This window comes from Schistocerca nitens, chromosome 10 (assembly GCF_023898315.1).
Source record: "Schistocerca nitens isolate TAMUIC-IGC-003100 chromosome 10, iqSchNite1.1, whole genome shotgun sequence".
NCBI classification, from domain to species: Eukaryota; Metazoa; Arthropoda; class Insecta; order Orthoptera; family Acrididae; genus Schistocerca; species Schistocerca nitens.
The window spans coordinates 24438852-24458666 of record NC_064623.1 but is presented as its reverse complement, the minus strand read 5'-3'; the positions used below and the strand labels follow the sequence as shown (position 1 = coordinate 24458666).

At 42.5% G+C, this 19815-nt stretch overlaps 1 protein-coding gene across 3 annotated transcripts in view; it reads left to right on the top strand.

Moving 5' to 3' along the window:
• The window catches only part of LOC126210494 (kelch domain-containing protein 2-like), a 124945-nt gene extending 106602 nt beyond the window's left edge, over positions 1-18343 (top strand). For all 3 annotated transcript variants that reach the window (XM_049939729.1, XM_049939728.1, XM_049939727.1), the window contains 2 exons: positions 13867-13919; positions 18007-18343. In XM_049939729.1, the coding sequence (XP_049795686.1) occupies positions 13867-13919; positions 18007-18205 (252 nt within the window). In that variant the 3' untranslated portion in view covers positions 18206-18343. The remainder of the gene's footprint in view (positions 1-13866; positions 13920-18006) is intronic.
• Positions 18344-19815: the final 1472 nt, after the last annotated feature.

Here is a 19815-nt window from a genome sequence, read left to right as displayed (position 1 = left end):
GGAAGCAAATGAGGAATAGCAATATTTTCTATGCTTTCGTTCATACACTCATTGTATTTAAGAAAACACTGTAAGCGAATTTAATTGGCAGTAGATTCAAGTAAACAGCACACGTGTGTCTGCCCCATTCTTCTGGCCAGAAGTGCTCGGACATGTTGCATGTCTTACTTAACACTGTCTGGCTAGTACAAGGATACCAGTCAGAGATGTGAAATGACTGAGTTCCAAAGTGTGAACACTACATAAACCAACACTGTGCAGAGCCATGGCAGACGTGCTGCTTCCAACGATACGGGAAGCTCTGTATTTTTTACTAACTGCATCGGAGTACATTTTGTGGCATAAGTGTGGTGTGTATCTTAATGTCTATACACAGCGCGCTAAAAGTGATGGGGTGTACATTCGTCATCAAACTACTTTTTGGACTACTGTACAAATAGAGGGAAAAATGACGAATATAGGGGAAGGGAAATTACAGTTTATTGGGTCTCTCTCAATATTTTCATTCAGTAAATATTGGTAGTTGTCAGAGCACCGTTCCATCGTAAGAGACGGATGAGCTTACAGCGACAGGACAAAACAGTACGGACACCTCACTTTTGTAGCTCGGTTTCGGACTTGCCAGTAATACACTGTCTCCTCCCCCCACCCACCAAATTGAAGGATATTCAATTGGAAAGAGCAGGTAAATGGAAACTGTGCCCGGGAAGATCAGTGCCAGTGACAGAGCAAGCAGTGTGAACGTGCGGCGTTTGTGCGAGCAGACGACTGCTGGATGCTCGATGTCGGCGAGACGGGGGAGGAGTGGGAGCTGAAGTGGACGGAGGTGGTGCTGCCGTACGACCACGGGGAGCCCCGCTGCTGGCACGGGGCCTGCTGCACCGAGGAGGGGCAGCTGCTCGTGCACTCGGGGCTCACACAGCCGCACTACTACACCCGCATCAAGCTCAAGGTGCCGCCGGACTTCTTGCCTCGTGTCTATTTGCATCTTTGTCACGGTTTTGTTCTGTTTACAGTCATTTTCGATCTCTTCCAATGTCAATCTAGGGTATCCGACAACTGACAGTATTTTCAAAATATTGATGTCAGGAGTTTAGACGTCGATATTTTAAATTCTGTACTGAAGTCTTTGTAACATTTTAATGTCGATGTAGAAGGCAAAATATCGACTTCCAGTGTCGGCGAAAATGTGGACTACTTTTTACCAATCCTCAATTTCTTTTTTCGTGTGAACGAATCATTTTGTGATCGTGTCTCGTAGCATCATCAGTCCTGTGGTTAAAGGAGTAGAAATATCATTTGGAAGAAAAAGTCATATATCGTGTTTCTCCTGCGTGTTCAATTTGGTAGCAAAAACTTGTGTTGAAAAGACTGGTAAATTACTTCTGTGAAAAGGGTTGTAATGTGGTTTATATAAAATATAGTAGCAGGTGATGAGCTAAGAAAAGGATCAGACCTCAAACTAATTCAAGACGTATTCAGTAAGTGGAATTCGATGTATTATACGGTTGAAGGAGTTTTGCAGCTGTGTCCAGAGATGTCATTAAATACCACGTTAGTGCACCACCGATGCAAACAGCTGGAGACGTTTGTGTCATTCTGCAGTTGCAAAATTTACTGGTTGTGAAATTTGTGTAGAAAATCTGTTGCCAGCAGTAAAGTAATCCTTGTAACTGTTATGTTTAGTATCAAAATATCAGGTATGCAGTCAATACAGACTACTGGAGAGACTGAAACTTAACAGAGGTCAGAAATCGAAAAGCCTTAAAACTGACTGAGACCATTATATATTAGCCGTTCATGCTGCAGTTTGAAGGCAGTCAAAATCTTGAAACAATTTGCTTGCAGCTATTGAAATGACTTCCAGTGAGGATGAGCAACAAACAAGTTGAAACGTTGATCTCCTACACCTTGAACAAGATCCATTAGGAGTATCATTGGGTCTACCTACCCAAAGCTGCAAAACATTGCAAATTATTATTTGATTTGGATAGCCCCATCGTCGGCTTATTAAAGACTTTTTTCAAAAGTGGGATGTGCTCGCTATCAGCAACTAATAGACTGAAGGGAAATCATCTGTTGAAAATGTTATTGTTACAGTCTATTGACAGATAGTTGTGGGATACATAATCTTAGTTATTTTTATGTTTATTGATTAATAAATATGATAAATGATGTGTTCGTATGTTGTGTTTTATGCCATTCTGTCGTAAATCCTTTATTTAACATTGATGTTTTGTGAGCAGTTATTGTAGCCTATCACTGTTTAGTTGAAATTACCATCGATGATTAGCCAACATTACACACTGCTGTGTTGGGCCAACCTTTTAGTCTCTTCTTGCCTTATAGAGATAACTCCCTTAGTAACAGACTCCTGTGCTATTTGTTCCAGTACTGATCTCTACACACCACAGCAATTTCTGCTAACTTGGCTTGTTTGGTGGAGGTTTCCCAGAGATTTTCTACCTGTCATATTTTTTCCATTACCTATTAAATTTCCCCCTGTGAGTTCGGGGGTAAAATAGGCCCGAGGTATTCCTGCCTGTCATAAGAGGCGACTAAAAGGAGTCTCACATGTTTAGGCCTTTGTGTGATGGTCCCCTGTAGGATTTGACCTCCATTTTTAAAAAATTTCCCAAAGAGTGAGCCAATTGGGTGAGGGCGCCTTACATGGTGCATAGTGTCCCTCATGCGCTGAGACCTTTCGCTTCCTTCGTCGACGTGGATCTGCACTTCGCTCATGCTCCAGCTGTTGGGCAAGGTCACCCTCCTGGGTGCGTTTACCTCCATCCTCTTTGCAGTATCGCTTTCTGCACTGTCAACGAAAATTGACTTCTTAGCTTGTTTGCGCCTGATATCCAGCACGGTATCCAGTCCGATGTGGTGGGACCACCATGAACTCTGTTTGTTGTAGCCCCCTGACCACAAAGGGATCGCTTTGCTGATGCCTCCCAGCCAGGTGGCCTTTGTTGCAGCTGGGTGACGCCCATGGGGAGGACCCCTGGTCAGAGTGGGTGGCATCAGGGCAGATGACATGCCATGAAGCGTAGTACATCATCTCTTGCTGGTGGTCAGACACCAGCAGTCTCCAAGTGATCAAGGTCTAACTTCAATGCTAAGAAATACGACCCCAAAATGCCCCCCCCCCCCCTCTCCCCAGGCCACACCATGGGAGGAACACCAGGCTAAGGATGGCAAGCGAAGCTTATTCACCCCGGTACCTCGTACATACGAGTGTTGATGGGGTATCTTTCTTGTCAATGAAACCTCAGTTTCTTGTGGAGCATTTAGAAGACAAGTTTGGCGAGATGGAGGGCTTGTCCAAAATGCAGTCAGGGTCGGTCTTTATCAAAACAGCATCCTCTGCCCAGTCACGGGCACTACTAGCCTGTGACAAGCTGGGGGATGTTTCTGTTTCCATCACACCCCATAGGAGCTTAAATATGGTCCAGGGTATCACAATTCACAGGGACTTTCTTTTGCAGTCTGATGAGCTGCGCGCCGATTTAGAGTGGCAAGGTGTCCATTTCGTCTGGTGCATCCACCGAGGTCCAAGAGATAATCAGGTTGCCACTGGTCCCTTCATCTTGGCCCTCGAGGGTGACACATTACCCGAGAAGGTCAAGGTGATGGTCTACCACTGTGATGTAAAGCCATATGTCCCTCTCCTAATGCGATGCTTTAAGTGCTAGAAGCGTAGGTCTTCCTGCTGTACTTCCAGCATCACCTGTCAGGATTGTGGATGTCCTTCGCATCCCAATACTCCCTGTGCCGAGAGGCTACATCCTGTGTATATGACATCAACCTACGCCACTGCTATGACAACGGTTCTACCATCTTCCGTTCTGCCACATAGAGCTGGCTCTCAGAGCTGTCAAGACTCCATCTGCCTCCTTGATTGGGGGGGGGGGGGGGAGGAGGCACTTGCCTTCCTGTTGCTCCTGCACAACCTACTTCAGGAGCAACAACCCCCCCCCCCCCCCCAAAAAAAAAAAAAAAAAAAAAACATCGGGGATGTCAGTCCCCACTTCTCAGCTGGAGAAGTGTAAGTCTTCTTCGGCTCCTCTCTCCAGGAAGGGATCCGTTAGGTCACTCCCTTCCCAGGCTCCTACCAATGGCAAAGCTGACAACTGCCATTGGCTGAAGCAACCACAGGTAGCTGGTAGTAGGGCTTCACGGTCCTCCTCAGCCCCTGAGACTGAATCAGTGAAGCCCTCCCAGCCAGACAAACTTAAGGAGCAGAAAGAGAAACCTAAAAAGAAAATGACCCTAAGAACCAAGGTCCTGCAGTGGCACACACACCACCACTACCTACAAGCTCTGTGTCTAAGGATGAAGTGGAGATTCTGGTGCCACCGAGGACCTAGATCTTGTTCGGCCCTCAGACACAATGTATGTCAATCGCGCAGGTATTCATCTGGTGGCAGCAGGTGACCCTGAAGTGATGACTGCCTCATTGGGTGTTTCATGCCTCCCCAGTCTCACGATCACATCATCCTCCACTGGAACTGCAGCAGTTTTTTCCTCCACCTGGCTGAGCTACGGCTACTGTTAAGCTTTACGTGTGCTTTCTGTATTGCCCTCCAGGAAACCTGGTTCCCGGCAATGCAGACCACTGCCCTCCGCAGCTATAAGGGATATTACAGGAACCGCAGCAACTATAATAGTGTCAGGTTGAGTTTGCGTCTATGTCCTGAACTCAGTATGTAGTGAACCTGTGTCCCTTCAAACCCCTCTTGAAGTTGTGGCTGTCAGGATAAGGACAACACAGGAAATAACTGTCTGCGATGTATATCTTCCTCCAGATGGTGCAGTACCCTTGAACGTATTAGCTGCACTGATTCATAAACTACCTAAACCTTTCCTACTTTTGAGAGGGAGATTTTAATGCACATAACCCCTTGTGGGTTGGCACCATGCTTCTGGCTGAGGTAGGGAGGTCGAAAATTTACTGTCACAACTCGACCTCTGCCTCTTAAATACAGGTGCCCCCACACATTTCAGTGTGGCACGTGGCACATACTCGGCCATTGATCTCTCGGTTTGCAGTCCTTGCCTTCTCCCATCTATCCACTGGAGAGCACATGATGACGTGTGGTAGTGACCACTTCCCCATCTTCCTGTCACTCCCCCGGCGACATGCCCACGGGCGACTATCCAGATGGACTAAGGCAGACTGGGTAGCCTTCACCTCTGCTGTCACCATTGAATCTCCCCCACATTGTGCCATTGATGTTGTCGTTGAGCAGGTCACTACAATGACCATTTCTGCAGTGGAACGTGCGAGCTCTCATTCTTTAGGGTGCCCCCGGTAAAAGACAGTCCCTCGATGGTCGCCGGAAATCGCTGAGGCAATTAAAAAGAGCTGGCGAGCTCTACAGCGACGTAAGCGGCACCCTTCTCTAGAGCACCTAATAGCCTCTAAACAGCTCTGTGCCCACATTCGCCAGCTTATAAAACGACGGAAACAGGAATGTTGGGAGAGGTACTGTCGACCATTGGGTGTCATACGTCACCTTCCTAAGTCTGGACGAAGATCAAACGTCATTTTGAGTACCAGACCTCAGCAGGTGCCCCTGGCATTAACATCAGTGGTGTGTTATCTACTGATGCAAATGCGATTGCCAAGCACTTTGCTGAGCACTATGCTCGAGCCTCTGTGTTAGAGAACTATCCCCCAGCCTTTCACACCCTCAAATGGCGGATGGAAAGAAAAGTCCTCTCGTTCACTACACGCCACAGTGAACACTATAATGCCCCATTTACAAAGTTGAAGCTTCACAGCGTCCTTGCACATTGCCCTGACACAGCTCCTGGGCTGGATTGGATCCGTAGTCAGATGATTAAACATCTCTTGTCTGACTTCAAGTGACATCTCCTCGTCATCTTCAACTGGACCTGGTGCGATGGCGCCTTTCCATCACAATGGTGGGAGAGCACCGGATTTGAGGTGGATAGCTACTGGACCATCAGCCTCACCAACTTTCTTTGTAAGCTGCTGGAACGTATGGTGTATCGAAGGTTGGGTTAGGTCCTGGAGTCACGTGACCTACTGACTCCATGTCGGGGCGGCTTCCGCCAGGGTCGCTCTACCACTGATAATGTGTCCCTCGAGACTGCCATCCGAACAGCTTTTTCCAGATGCCAACATCTGGTTGTCATTTTTTTTTACTTACATAAAGCATACAACACGACCTGGCAACATCATATCCTTGCCACATTGTATGAGTGGGGTTTCCGGAACCTGCCCCCACTTTTTATCCGAAACTTCCTGTCACTCTGTACTTTCTATGTCCAAGTCAGTGCCTCCCGTAATTCCCCTCGTATTCAGGAGAATGGCATTCCACAGGACTCCGTATTGAGTGTCTCTATTTTTAGTGGCTGTTAACGGTCTAGCAACAGCTGTAGGGCTGTCGGTCTCATCTTCTCTGTATGCAGATGACTTCTGCATTTCATACTGCTCCTCTAGTACTGGTGTTGCCGAGCAGTGCCTACAGGGAGCCATTCTCAAGGCGCAATCATGGGCTCTACCCCACGGCTTTCAGTTTTCAGCCACTAAGTCATATGACATGCATTTCTGTCAGCGTCGCACCGTTCATCCTGAACCAGAACTTTACCTTCCTGACGATCCACTCACTGTAGTGGAGACATATCGATTCTTAGGATTGGTTTTCGACACCCGATTGACTTTGCTACCTCACCTTCGTCAGCTTAAGCGGAAGTGCTAGCAGCATCTAAATGCCTTCCACTGCCTGAGCAACACTAACTGGGGTGCAGCTCGCTCTACACTGCTGCAGTCCTACAGAGCCCGAGTTCAATCCCGCCTCGACAATGGGAGTCTGGTTTACGGTTCGGCGGCACCCTCAGCGTTGCGTATACTTGACCCAGTGCACCACTGTGGCGTTCGCCTAGCGACGGGAGCTTTTAGAATGAGTCCGGTGACCAGTGTCCTGGTGCAGGCCGGATTCCCTCCATTGAAGGTTAGGCACGCACAACTGCTCGACATGTTCATAGTTCTCCTGCACATCCGAATTAACATCTCCTTTTCCCAACCGCGGTGGTTCATCTCCTGCATCGGCAGTCCCGAGTCCCTCCCATTACCACCTCTCCTTGAAGTCTGTTCACGTACACCTCCACAGTAAACACCTAGGCCGCAGATTCTTCTGGACCTTCGCGTGGCCCTAAGGACTCCATTAACCCTGCGGCTCTCCGCTGTCACTTCCTCTAGATTCTCGACAAGTACCGAGGCCATGAAGTGGTTTACACCAGCGGCTTGATGGCTGATGGTCACGTAGGCTTTGCGTATGTTCATGGAGGATATGTTGAACAGCACTCTTTGCCAGATGGCTGCAGTGTTTTCACTGCAGAGCTGACAGCCATATCTCATGCTTTTGAGCACATCCGCTCATGCCCTGGCAAGTCATTTCTCATGTGTACTGACTCCTTGAGCAGCCTACAAGCTATCAACCAGTGCTACTCTTGCCGTCCTTTGGTAGCGTCCATTCAGGAGTCCATCTATACCCTGGAATGGTCTCATCGTTCAGTGGTTTTTGTGTGGACCCCAGGACTTGTCAGAATACCAGGCAATGGACTTGCTGACAGGCTGGCCAAACAGGATACGCACAAACCGCTTCTGGAGATGAGCATCTCCAAAACTGACCTGCGTTCTGTCGTACACCTCAGGGTTTTTTGGCTTTGGGAGACAGAATGGCATAACAGTACACACAATAAACTGTGTGTCATTAAGGAGACTATGAATTTGTGGAAGTCTTCCATGTGCTCCTCTCGCAGGGAATCAGTTGTCCTCCGCCGGCTCCGCATTAGCCATACGTAGCTAATGCATGGTTACCTCCTCAGTCGCGAGGACCCACCTCGGTGTCGCTGTGGCTGACAAATGAATGTCGTCCACCTCTTGCTGGACTGCCCACTTTTAGCCGCTCTACAGTGGACTGTTAACTTTCCCAGCACCCTACCTTCGGTGTTGGGTGACAATGCCTCAACAGCAGCTTTAGTTTTACGATTTGGGTTTTATCATTTGATTTAAGTTTTAGTGCATGTCCTTTGTCCCTCTGTGTTCTCCACCCTAGTTCTTTTAGGGTGGAGGTTTTAATGTGTTGCAGAGTGGCTGGGTTCTCCTTTTTATTCTCATGGTCAGCCAGCCATGGTAATCTGCTCTCTTGTTTCGATGTCTTCTACATGTTTTTTGACCTTCTGTCATTCTTGTGGTGTTCTCCTTTCTTCCAGCTGTTTTTTGTATGTCTCGATTATTTTACTCCCACCCTTGTGGAATTATTCTAATCGGAACGAGGGACCAATGATCTAGCAGTTTGGTCCCACCCGCCCCCCCTCCCCACCCCCACCCCCACCCCCATCCCCTCTTTTAAACCAACCAACCAACCAACTACCTATTCAATTCCCAGTTTGTGTACTCTTGCAAAATTTTACACCACCTTTCTGGAGCTCGACAGTACAAATTCTTCCACAATTCCCAACAAACATGTTCCCCCTCAGTAAAGTTCTATGAAAGAAACTGTCTAGATCACAGTTTATGTACCCACATCGTATTCTGTCACAAAAATAAGACAAAATAAATTAACATAAAATTTTCATATCTATGCAAAAAATATTTCATGCTGACCACAGCAGCAGCAACATGTCACTAATGCCATATCCTGTTGTATTGGGTGTGAATGTAGCTTATTTATTTAGATGAATAAAGCTTCATACTAATAGGGCGAGATCAGATGTGTTGGGAAAATATTTTAGACCAAATGTTATTCTAAACTATGTTTTATTATTGTTATTATACATTGAAATAAATATTATGTTTTCAAGAAATGAACACTGCGGGAATAGCAACTGGACGAACAGTTTTTGACAAAAATGTTAAATGACTTTAACAGACTTGCCATAAATATATGTAAGCCTTTCACTGTTGACTTTATTCTATGCCAAAGTAGCTGTGTTACTAACTTAACGCATGCATACATGCTGCCGTGCCGCAGTTATTGTTGCAGTTCCTAGTGATTTTCGTAAGACGTGTGAGAAATGAGCCTGCCTCCATTATTTGAATGTAGCTGCACTTACTGGTGTCTGATGCTGATTAAACTTGGCAGACATGTTTGTATAATGTTGTAATATCCTTGATGGGTGTGATACCTCTGTAAACACAAACCTTTATGTAATGGTACTTCACAAAATGGTTCATATTGTACCACAAATTCTTGTTTTCCTTTCTAGAAGCGTTTTGGCAATAATTATACTGTCATAATAATTGTCTTTATGAATATAGTTACACATGTCAAGGAGAGGTGAAAGTACAGAGAGAATAGTGTCTTGAAACTTTTTTCCTTCCCCAGTGTATATTTCTAGATCGGAGATACATCCACTTACACTTTCGAAAAACAATACGGACAAGCAAACCATATCTGATAAGTTTTCCAGGATTTTATGTCCGGAAACGAAGGTGCCCTCTCCATGGTATCATCACTTCATTAATAGGCACATGTTCACTTTTGTAGAGTATTTTTTCCTGACCCCTCTCTAAGTAATTGTCATTGAAATGCCACAATTTCCAGATCTGCTCAAATCGATTTCTGCTCATTAGCTTGCCAAAACTCGGTGTGACTGTTAGAGGATCTGATGACCAATAGTGCTTCAGATAATCTTTCTTATTTGCCCCATCAAGATAATCACTCCCACAAATTTTTTCAGTTAAATTGCAGTGATATTTGTAAATTTGGGAGACGTAGGAGAGTCTTTGTAATGGTCATCCATGTTTCACTTCTGTACAAGGCTATACTCCAGATAAATACCTCCAAAAATGACTACATAACTTTTAAATTTGTATTAGATGTTAACAAATTCCTCTTTTTCAAAAATGCTTTTCTTCTTATTGCCAGTTTGTATTTTATATACTATCTCCTTAAATCATCATGAGTTTTTTCCTGTCCAAATAGCAAAACCTGTCTATTATGTACAGTGTATCATTTCCTAATCTAATTCAAGACATTGTCCATTCCATTAAACTGTACTTTTGAGTCTGTAGCTGTCTCTGACACAATTGTAATGTCATCACAAACAGCAAAGTTTCTGCTTCTTCTCTCTGAACTTCAATTCCCTGTCCAGATTTCTCCTAGTTACCTTCACATCATGCTCATTAAGCAGATTGAATATCATTGGTGATAAGTTACAGCCCTGTCTCACTCCCTCTTTAATGTCCATCAACCCCTACAAGTTGTAAATAACCTCCTGTTCCCTGTATTAAATCCCTGCTAATTTCAAAATTTGAGGGAGAGTATTCCAGTCACCATTGTCAAAATCTTTCTCTAAGACTACAAGTGCCATAAACCCTTGTTCAAGATCAGCTGTAGCGTCAGTATTGCCTCACAGGTTTCTACATTTCCCCAGAAGCCCAAACTGTTCTTCCCCATGGTTGACTTCTAGACATTTTCCCAATCTTCTGTAGGTAGTGTGTCAGTATTTTGCAAGTGTGACTTATTCAACTACTAGTTCACAGTAGTTGGTAATATTCACACGTCAGCTCTTGCCTTCTGTGGAATTGGAATAATTATTTTCTTTGTGTATATGAGAGTATTTTGCGTACCTCATATAACTTACACAAGAGGTGAAATAGAAAATAGGAATAATTGTTTTCTTCATGAATATGAGGGTATTTTGCCTACTTCATGTAACTTACACAAGAGGTGGAATAGTTTTGTTATGACTGGTTCTCCCAAGGTTGTTGTCTACTGTAGGGGCCTTGTTTCGACTAATGTCTTACAGTACACTTCCAGATTCCTTTTACTGTATCGTATCTCCCACCTCATTTTCATTTATGAGGTTGTGCAGATAATAAGTAATTCCTCTGAACTTTTTGTATGAAAACTGCCAAAGCTTTTTAAGTGAAACAAATGTTATTAACGTTCTACATCTTAATTTTTCATGTCTACATATTTATTTCTCAACATAGTCACCCTGTCGACGAACACATTTCTCTCAATGAGAGATCAGTCTGTTGATATTGTCACTCTAGAATGTTTGAAATCATTGATGGAGCCATGTCACGTGTGTTTGCACTGTTTCATCATCATCAAAAGTGAGGTGCTCGAAGAAGTTGTTGCAGATGAAAATTGGATAGAACCAACATGGGACTGTATGGAGGATGATCGATGTCAGTGAACCTGAGGTGTCGGATTGCAGATGACACAGCTCTTGTGTGTGATCTTACATTGTCATTCTGAAGGATAAGATGCTTCATGTGTCAGCAGTTAGAAACTTGATCACAGCAGGCCTTTTCTCACGCAGAAGCATAGTTAATGCTACACCCTGCCATGTTACATGCTGAAATTTGTAGCCCTCTAGCGGCAGAGCGTTGCAACTTGGGTCAGGTAAGTGGTGAAGTTGACCTAGTAATATGCCTGACATGTAATACCTCAGTTAATATTGAGAATAGAATAAAAAATTCAGAGGCATTACTTTTTGGTACACCCTCGTACGTCCTCTTCCGTGTCTATAATATTGCTTTCGGTGAACTATGAACACGTAATTTGCAAACTGTATTATCCACACCCAGATAATTGGGAGTTTGCATTATCTTCTACAGAGTTGTTCAGAGACATGGGAGTATGACATTGAGCATGTATTTAATACTGACAAAAGTGCCAGTAGCTACCTCTTTCTCCTGCCATAATCCATAGAGAGTTGGCACCGAGCAAGATGGCACAGCAGTTGTGGCAGTGGGCGTGTATTTGGGAGGAGCAGAGCTCCAGTTCCTGTCCAAACATTCTACTCTAGATTTCTTGCAGTTTCAGTGTGGATTCCTTGAGACAGGTACCCACGCACTTCAGCACATAGAAGTTTTCTTCCTCACCTACTAAATCTGAATTTGTCTTTAATGACTTCAGTGTCAACAATATGTCAAACTCTTTGACTACGGATGCACAAATATTTTCCATTAAGGTTCAGTTTTGAATATTATTAGTTTGTGGAAGTTGTAGAAGGAAGAGTAATGCAAACAAGTGATGAACATTGAAGTGTGTACAGAAAATTTTGAACCTTTGGATGGCAGAAATACATTAAAGATTTGGAGGTGCAGAGCCCAAATCCTCTTATAAGTAGTTTCATTGGTAAGTTCTCAAACTTCTCATAACCTTCCTACCGTTGTTGGAAACATTTCTGGAACCCATCTTTTGGACTGATGATCAGCCTGGCCATAGCATTCCACACAATGTCTTCATTAAACTTCAATCGCATTCCTTTCAGAGGCAATTTCAGCTAAGGAAATAGCCAAAATTCACGTGGAGCCATGTCAGGGAATTAGGGAATGAGATTTTCACTCTACAGCAGAGTGTGTGCTGATATGAAACTTCCTGGCAGATTAAAACTGTGTGCCCGACCGAGACTCGAACTCGGGACCTTTGCCTTCCGCGGGCAAGTGCTCTACCATCTGAGCTACCGAAGCGTGACTCACGCCCGGTCCTCACAGCTTTACTTCTGCCAGTATTTCGTCTCCTACCTTCCAAACTTTACAGAAGCTCTCCTGCGAACCTTGCAGAACTAGCACTCCTGAAAGAAAGGATATTGCGGAGACATGGCTTAGCCACAGCCTGGGGGATGTTTCCAGTATGAGATTTTCACTCTACAGCGGAGTGTGCGCTGATATGAAACTTCCTGGCAGATTAAAACTGTGTGCCCAACCGAGACTCGAACTCGGGACCTTTGCCTTTCGCAGGCAAGTGCTCTACCATCTGAGCTACCGAAGCACGACTCACGCCCGGTCCTCACAGCTTTACTTCTGCCAGTATCTCGTCTCCTACCTTCCAAACTTTACAGAAGCTCTCTCCTCACTTCTGTAAAGTTTGGAAGGTAGGAGACGAGATACTGGCAGAAGTAAAGCTGTGAGGACCGGGCGTGAGTCGTGCTTTGCTAGCTCAGAAGCTCTCCTGCGAGGAGAGAGCTTCTGTAAAGTTTGGAAGGTAGGAGACAAGATACTGGCAGAAGTAAAGCTGTGAGGACCGGGCGTGAGTCGTGCTTTGGTAGCTCAGATGGTAGAGCACTTGCCCGCGAAAGGCAAAGGTCTCGAGTTCGTGTCTCGGTCGGGCACACAGTTTTAATCTGCCAGGAAGTTTCATATTGGGGAATTAGGGAGTTTGACTACCCACAGGAATGGTGTATTTGGCAATGAAACTCTGAATCAGATGTGCAGAATGGGAAGTTGTGTTCTTGTGGTGGAACTGCAGAGTTTTTGCTGCTCACTGATCCAGTAGTTTGCACCGCACAGTATCGCAAGAGTGACAAAGGATCTCAGAGTAGAATTCTTTTGTGACAATTTGACATCGTGGTGTGCACTCAATGTGATGGACCTTGATGTTACTACGGACCTGCCGTGCCTGGGCTGAGTCGAGGAGTTTCTCGACTCGGGATTTTCTCTCTCTCTCTCTCTCTCTCTCACACACACACACACACACACACACACACACACACACACCAAATAAAAAGACTTGTACCAGACAGCCGAATTCCCCACAACAACATTCTCATTTCAGCTTGTTGAGGATCTGTCAAATGCAGTTTGCTATCCACTGATGTGGTGGGCATCTTTGAAGCAGTTGTAAGACTCCTTTATCCTGAGTTTCTATGGCGTCTCCACTGAAGCAACTCTCCCACACTTCATTGGTTTATGTGGGAAAACAAGAGATTCGGAACTTTTTTTAACATATCTCATAGTGTGTTAGTAAGTCAAATCTGAGGATAAAATGGCCCATAGAAACAATGAGTGCAGGGATGGTGCATTTAAATGTTTTCATAGTTGCCTGAACCAGTTTTAAAGTTCTGACTGCAAAATGTTATTTTATTCTTTTTCAGGATCATGCGGAAGAGCTGATACTTCTGAACTTCACACCTAAGTCTTTGCGCAGGTAATAATACATCATCTTAGGTATCACTGATCATTAGTCAAAGCAGTGTGTAAGCTGACTTTGCTGTACGTATCATTTCAAAAGATCAAGAAATAGTTTAATGTGTCAGCTATCTAAAAGTAAATATAGTTGGGTAGACAGCATACAGTGCATGTGTAACACAAAAGGAAAGTAATATGTTTGTTGGCCTGGCTCTTATTATCAAAATTTACTCAAATACATCATAAGAAGCTAATGTTTCCCTACCCCACAATCGGGAGAGTGGTGAGTGGAAAAAAGAGTGTACAGAATGAAGCTTTCAGTCCTGCTACATTAAAACTGTGCTACAGGCTGGAGAATACCTGGTTGGCAACATTTGCACAATTTTAATCTGCCAGTTCATATCTTAAGTCCATAAAGATCTTGTATACCTTGTTGATTAACACCCCTGGGAGACACAACATCATGAAGAATGCTGCAAAGTTTTGCCAGAATATGCCAGTTAACAAGAGAGCAATCATTGCAGAATTTAGCTCCTCACTCAGTTGGTTAGGTATGCACAAAAATGATAAAGCATTCGTGGGGACCACTTGGATGGAAACAATTTGTTATACCTAAACCAGTTCCTGAGATAATTACACGGTCATCACTTGGCATTTATTCTGTAGAGTTTCTGCCACTGTGGACGTCTCTGGTGCACACTATTTTACTCTGAGCCATATTCACTGCTGTAAGTTGAACATTGGAAAGGTAGTCAGAAAGGATGATAGTCCAATAGTGAGGGGAAAATTTCGCCAAAACTAATTTTAAAGTTGCTTATAAAATGTGCGCATCAGGATGGACACACAGATCCCATCCTTGTAAGAGCATTGCCCACAAAACACATGGCTCTGAGTTCGAGTTCAGATTTGGCACTCTCAAGAGGAAGTCCCAGGTTGGAATAAACTTTGTGAAACCATGTATATAGTGGTATAATATAAATGGATAGATAAAAAATTTACTCCCAAGCAGTGGCAGGGGAACACATACACTAAAGGATTTAAATTTTTGCATGCTTTCGGAGCCAGTGGCTCCTTCTTCTGGCAGAAGAGTTGAAGGGGAGGTTTAGGGAAAGGGGTACAGTTCAGAAAAGTCACCCAGAACTCCTGGTCAGCGGAGACTTACCAGACGGGATGAGAAGGAAGGACTATGTGTATGGAGGGGTAGCTTACAGTGTCAGGTACCAAACACTGTAGCTGTTCAGCAAAATGGACCCTCATTCCTGAGGAATCGACGAAATGCCTGAGGAATCGACGAAATGTTATCCAGAGCGGTGGGATAGTGGTTAAGGTACAGTTGTGGAGTCCTTAATGTTGTGGGTTTGAATCCCATTAGGTGTTCTGAAATTTATGCTTTTAACCCTTTATTGAAATGTCCTTGATCATTGATTTTATTAAATTAATTGGTTTAAGTGTAATTTTTATTTATAATCCTGGACTGTTTCATTTTAATCATCATATTAACTTTTTATTTGCTCTCTTTTGAATATTTATTGATGTGATTTTTATTATTTTTGTGTATTACCTTTGAAAAAATTTCTTATGTTTTATTGTTTTGTATTTTTGTCCATGTTATCGCATTCATTATTTCTGTTCTTTATTTTGAATGAATTTAGTTTCATTTCTTATTCTTTCTTTTATTTAAATCTTCTTCTATGTTATTTATTCCATAGTGCAACAAGAATTTATGTTTTGAATATTTGTACGGTCTCTACCATTCAAATGAACATACATCTCGTAATGAAAAATACATTTTTGAAACAGCAGATATAAATAACTTTCCTTCTCATCCCATCTGGTAAGTTTCCCCTGACCTGGGGTTCTGGGTTACTTTTCTGAACTGTATCCCTTTCCCTAAACCTCCCCTTCAACCCTTCTGCCAGAAGAAGGAGCCACTGGCTCTAAAAGCTTGCAAAAATTTAAATCCTTTAGTGTATGTGTTCCCCTGCCACCTCCTCAGAGTAATATATTTAAATATTATGATAGGTAAATCAATCAAAATAATTAAAATGAAATGCACAATGATACCAGATGAAAGTAGATTGATGAGACGGAAAAATGAGAGCAAATACAAAAAATTAATGCAGCGATTAAAGTGAGGTGGCAAAGGATCTGAAGTAAAAAAAGATATAGGAGAACCAATTAATTGGCTAAAACTAATGGTTAAAGTCATTCCAATATAGATTTTAGAGTAAAAATTTCAAATCACTTGATGGGATTTGACACTAACTACTGAGTCTAGAGCAGCATCAGTCAACCTTTTTTACCTCTTGCCCACTGGTTCCACAGTAAATGTGATTTATAAAGTGGGGAAGTAATCTTACTTTATAAAATTTATGAAGCAGAATTACAGGAAATTAAAGCATGTAATGACAATTAATTACCAAGTACCTTATATCTAAATTTTATGAAAACCCAATGAAAATGTTTTTAAAACCCCAACCTCCCCTAATCTACACCTCAGGGTAGATAACCAGTCCTGGGGATATCCTCTTGTCAGCTTTAATCTGTCCGTAAGTTTCAGGCCCTGTGTCTTCACCCTCTTGACCTAATTACGACTTTCAGATTGTTAATGAATATCTGTTTGTGACCAATCTTCTGATTGCATTCATATTTCTTTAAATTCCTGTGCTTTTTCTGTGCTTGAGACATAATTTGTATGTATTTGTTGTTGCAAAACTATAAACTTGTAACCTTAATTGTGTTGACACGATATCAGCTGTCGCCTACTGCCCCTTTCTGGTACTCACAGGAGGATCTTGAGGACAAGCTGTCTTTGATTTTCTTCATGCTCAACAAGATGTCAGTTTCTTAAAGCAGTAGGATGCAGTTCTCAAACTCAGAGAAATCTATTTAGTTTTATTATCAATATTAGGAAGGAAAGTTGCTACTCACCATATAGCGGAGATGCTGAGTTGGACAGGCACAACAAAAAGATTCACACAATTATAGCTTTCGGCCATTAAGGCCTTTGTCAGCTGTGGTGGACACACACACATACACACACACACACACACACACACACACACGTATGCGCGCAAACGCAACTTGCACACACGTCTGCACTGCAGACGTTTGTGCAAGTTGCGTTTGCGTGAGTGTGTGTGCGTGCGCGTGCGTGTGTGTGTATGTGTGTGTGTCCACCACAGCTGACAAAGGCCTTAATGGCTGAAAGCTATAATTGTATGAATCTTTTTGTTGTGCCTATCACGACTCAGCATCTCCACTATATGGTGAGTAGCAACTTTCCTTCCTAATATTGTTACATTCCATCCTGGATTTTCCATTGTTTGATTTAGTTTTATTATCAGTCGCATGAAAATAAATTAGCATTTGATACAGAAATATGAAACACCTTATTGTTAAATGAGAAAAGTTACGTATATTCAGTGTCTATAAATAAAAAAGTAGTTAATTTTCTACTTGATGTGTTCTCTTTTTTGTACCAAATTTTAATGTATTGTGAAAAACTCATTTTCATGTGATTAATAATTAAAGCTAAAAAGATATTATTTTTAATTAAAAAGTTTGATTCGCTATTTGTCAGTTCTTTCTTGTAATAAATAAAGAAATCAAATACAGTAAACAACAATTGCTCCTAGCGATAATCAAAATGGTGACTTTACGATGACAATACTAGTATGCTGCGCACTCAGCTACTGACGTCAAAAGTATTAAATATCTTGTGCTTCAAGTATTCAAAGGTAACTTCTTAATTTTGTTTGACAATTGCATCATACTGATTAATGAAAATGATGTGTGGGCACTGACATCGAAATCCACTTACATATGAAGAAAATCGAAGATCAATATGAAGAAAAGTGCTATTCCATAAGGTTTTATTGCCAGATGAATTTGTTTGTTCTCGTATTGACGACAGAACCGCACCGAATGGCCTGCGAGTAGACCTACGTACTTCTGAAGTGCACATCACAGTATGTACATTGACACCATAAATGTAGCATTTAGGATTAGGCTATGAATAATGTGGCCCAGTAATAGTTAAAGCAGTCATAAGACTAATGTGCGAGGAGCATAAATTTAGAGTGACAACAATTTTTATTTTCCAGGCTATGTGTAGACTTTGTACTTTCACTAGTGGACGATCCTCGAATCAAACCAGAGCTAGACACTCTGCCACGCTCCCTGCGTGAGCTCTTAAGGCGACGCCTCGAGCAAGACCAGGTCGAGCGGAGGGCGCGCAGCATATACTATGAGGGCGGGGACAACTTTTCCACAACACCGACTGTCAACTGTGGCTGTGGATGATAAGATCTCTGCGTGATTGGTACCTCATACTCCATGTGACTTGATTTTTCTGACTCATTGTTGCTCATTACAACACTGTGTCCAGTTTTTTTGTGTACTTACCCATCAGTATCATTAAACATTGTTTTACACATCTGATCTCAGCATTCATATAACTGTCTTTACCATATATGATATCTGACTTCCTTCTTTCTCCAAAAAAAGAAGAAGACAAATTACACCAGTTCCTATTTATAAGAAAATTACTATCCCTCCATTGATGCATGACACTGTTACAGCGTGTACCTTCAGTTTCATTGCATGCACATAATGTGTCCGCCTCATGTTGTGTGGAAATGAAATACTGCATTAGAATTTCAGAATGCTGCGATGTTGATGTTTATGTCCTGTTCCTTGCGCTATGTGATTGGCATTATTCCTTTCACACTGCAGTGGTTTTGTTCCCCACTTAACAGCCAAAAAGTTAAGTTTATTTAGTAGTGTACTATGTTTAAAACCCCTTTTGTGTGAAAGTGAAACTATTAGTTGTTACTACCCTGGTGTTCACAGTCCTTTGCACAGTTGAATCTTTGGTACCGGTCAGTTTTTGGTAGTTACCATAAGTGGAGGATCTGCTACTAATGGATGTACTCCACAATTCAGTGGTTTCTTATCAGATTTGATTGATGGGGTCACTTATTTCAGTATGAATTTATAAGCTGTGGAATTTTGACAGACTAATAACTAGTATTTGGACTGGTCTCTCAGTAACAAGACATACTGTTTGCTTTGCCCAGTTACATGGGGCTAGGCAGAGCTTGTATTCATTTATCATTGCAGTCATAAATTGAGGTATCACTAAATGGCAGAGAATATGCAATGCCCAGTGAGCACTGAAGCATCATCATCAGATGTTGACATTTGCAGACTGAATGGTGATTGCTTTTTGTGGTTGTCATTAATCAGTTTTCAGGGGACATTTGGAACACTTATTGAAACAGATGTCCTGGAGCAAGCAATTAATATAAACCCATGGGTTTGTTACAGAGAAAACTACATACTGTAATGTGATAAAAGTGAAGTAACACATCCTAGAGTATGTATTTAAGCCCATAGTCCCACTCTGCATTTCGAGTGAGTTTTGAGAAGTGGTTCGTGAAAACAGTGTAAAAAAAGATCCAAGCTAAATGCAGCTCTCAGTATGAAAATTATGACAGTGTACCACTCAATTGGGGTTTATCTGTTGCTTAAGAATATTAGTTGTAACAATATTTTCAGTCCATTGCATACTTAATAAATATGTGTTTTATGAACAGTGTCTGATTGTGACATCTTTTGCAGTCACATCGTCATTATTTGGATCAAAAGTGTTTTGTTTGTTTCGAAAGCATCATCAAAGTGTGCAGTAACATTTACAATTTTTCTTATGCTTGTAAGCTCATACATCAAAGTGAACCTGTATACTAATTGAATAAGATAATTCATTCAGTGCTTTTGGCCAAATTCAACATGAGTCATTTTCAAATGTACATGTGCATATGATCATGCATTTGCTATTAACAGATTGTTCATGAAGTAAGAAAATGAGGTAAATGTGCTCACACCTATTGCTAAACAGTCTGACTGCACAA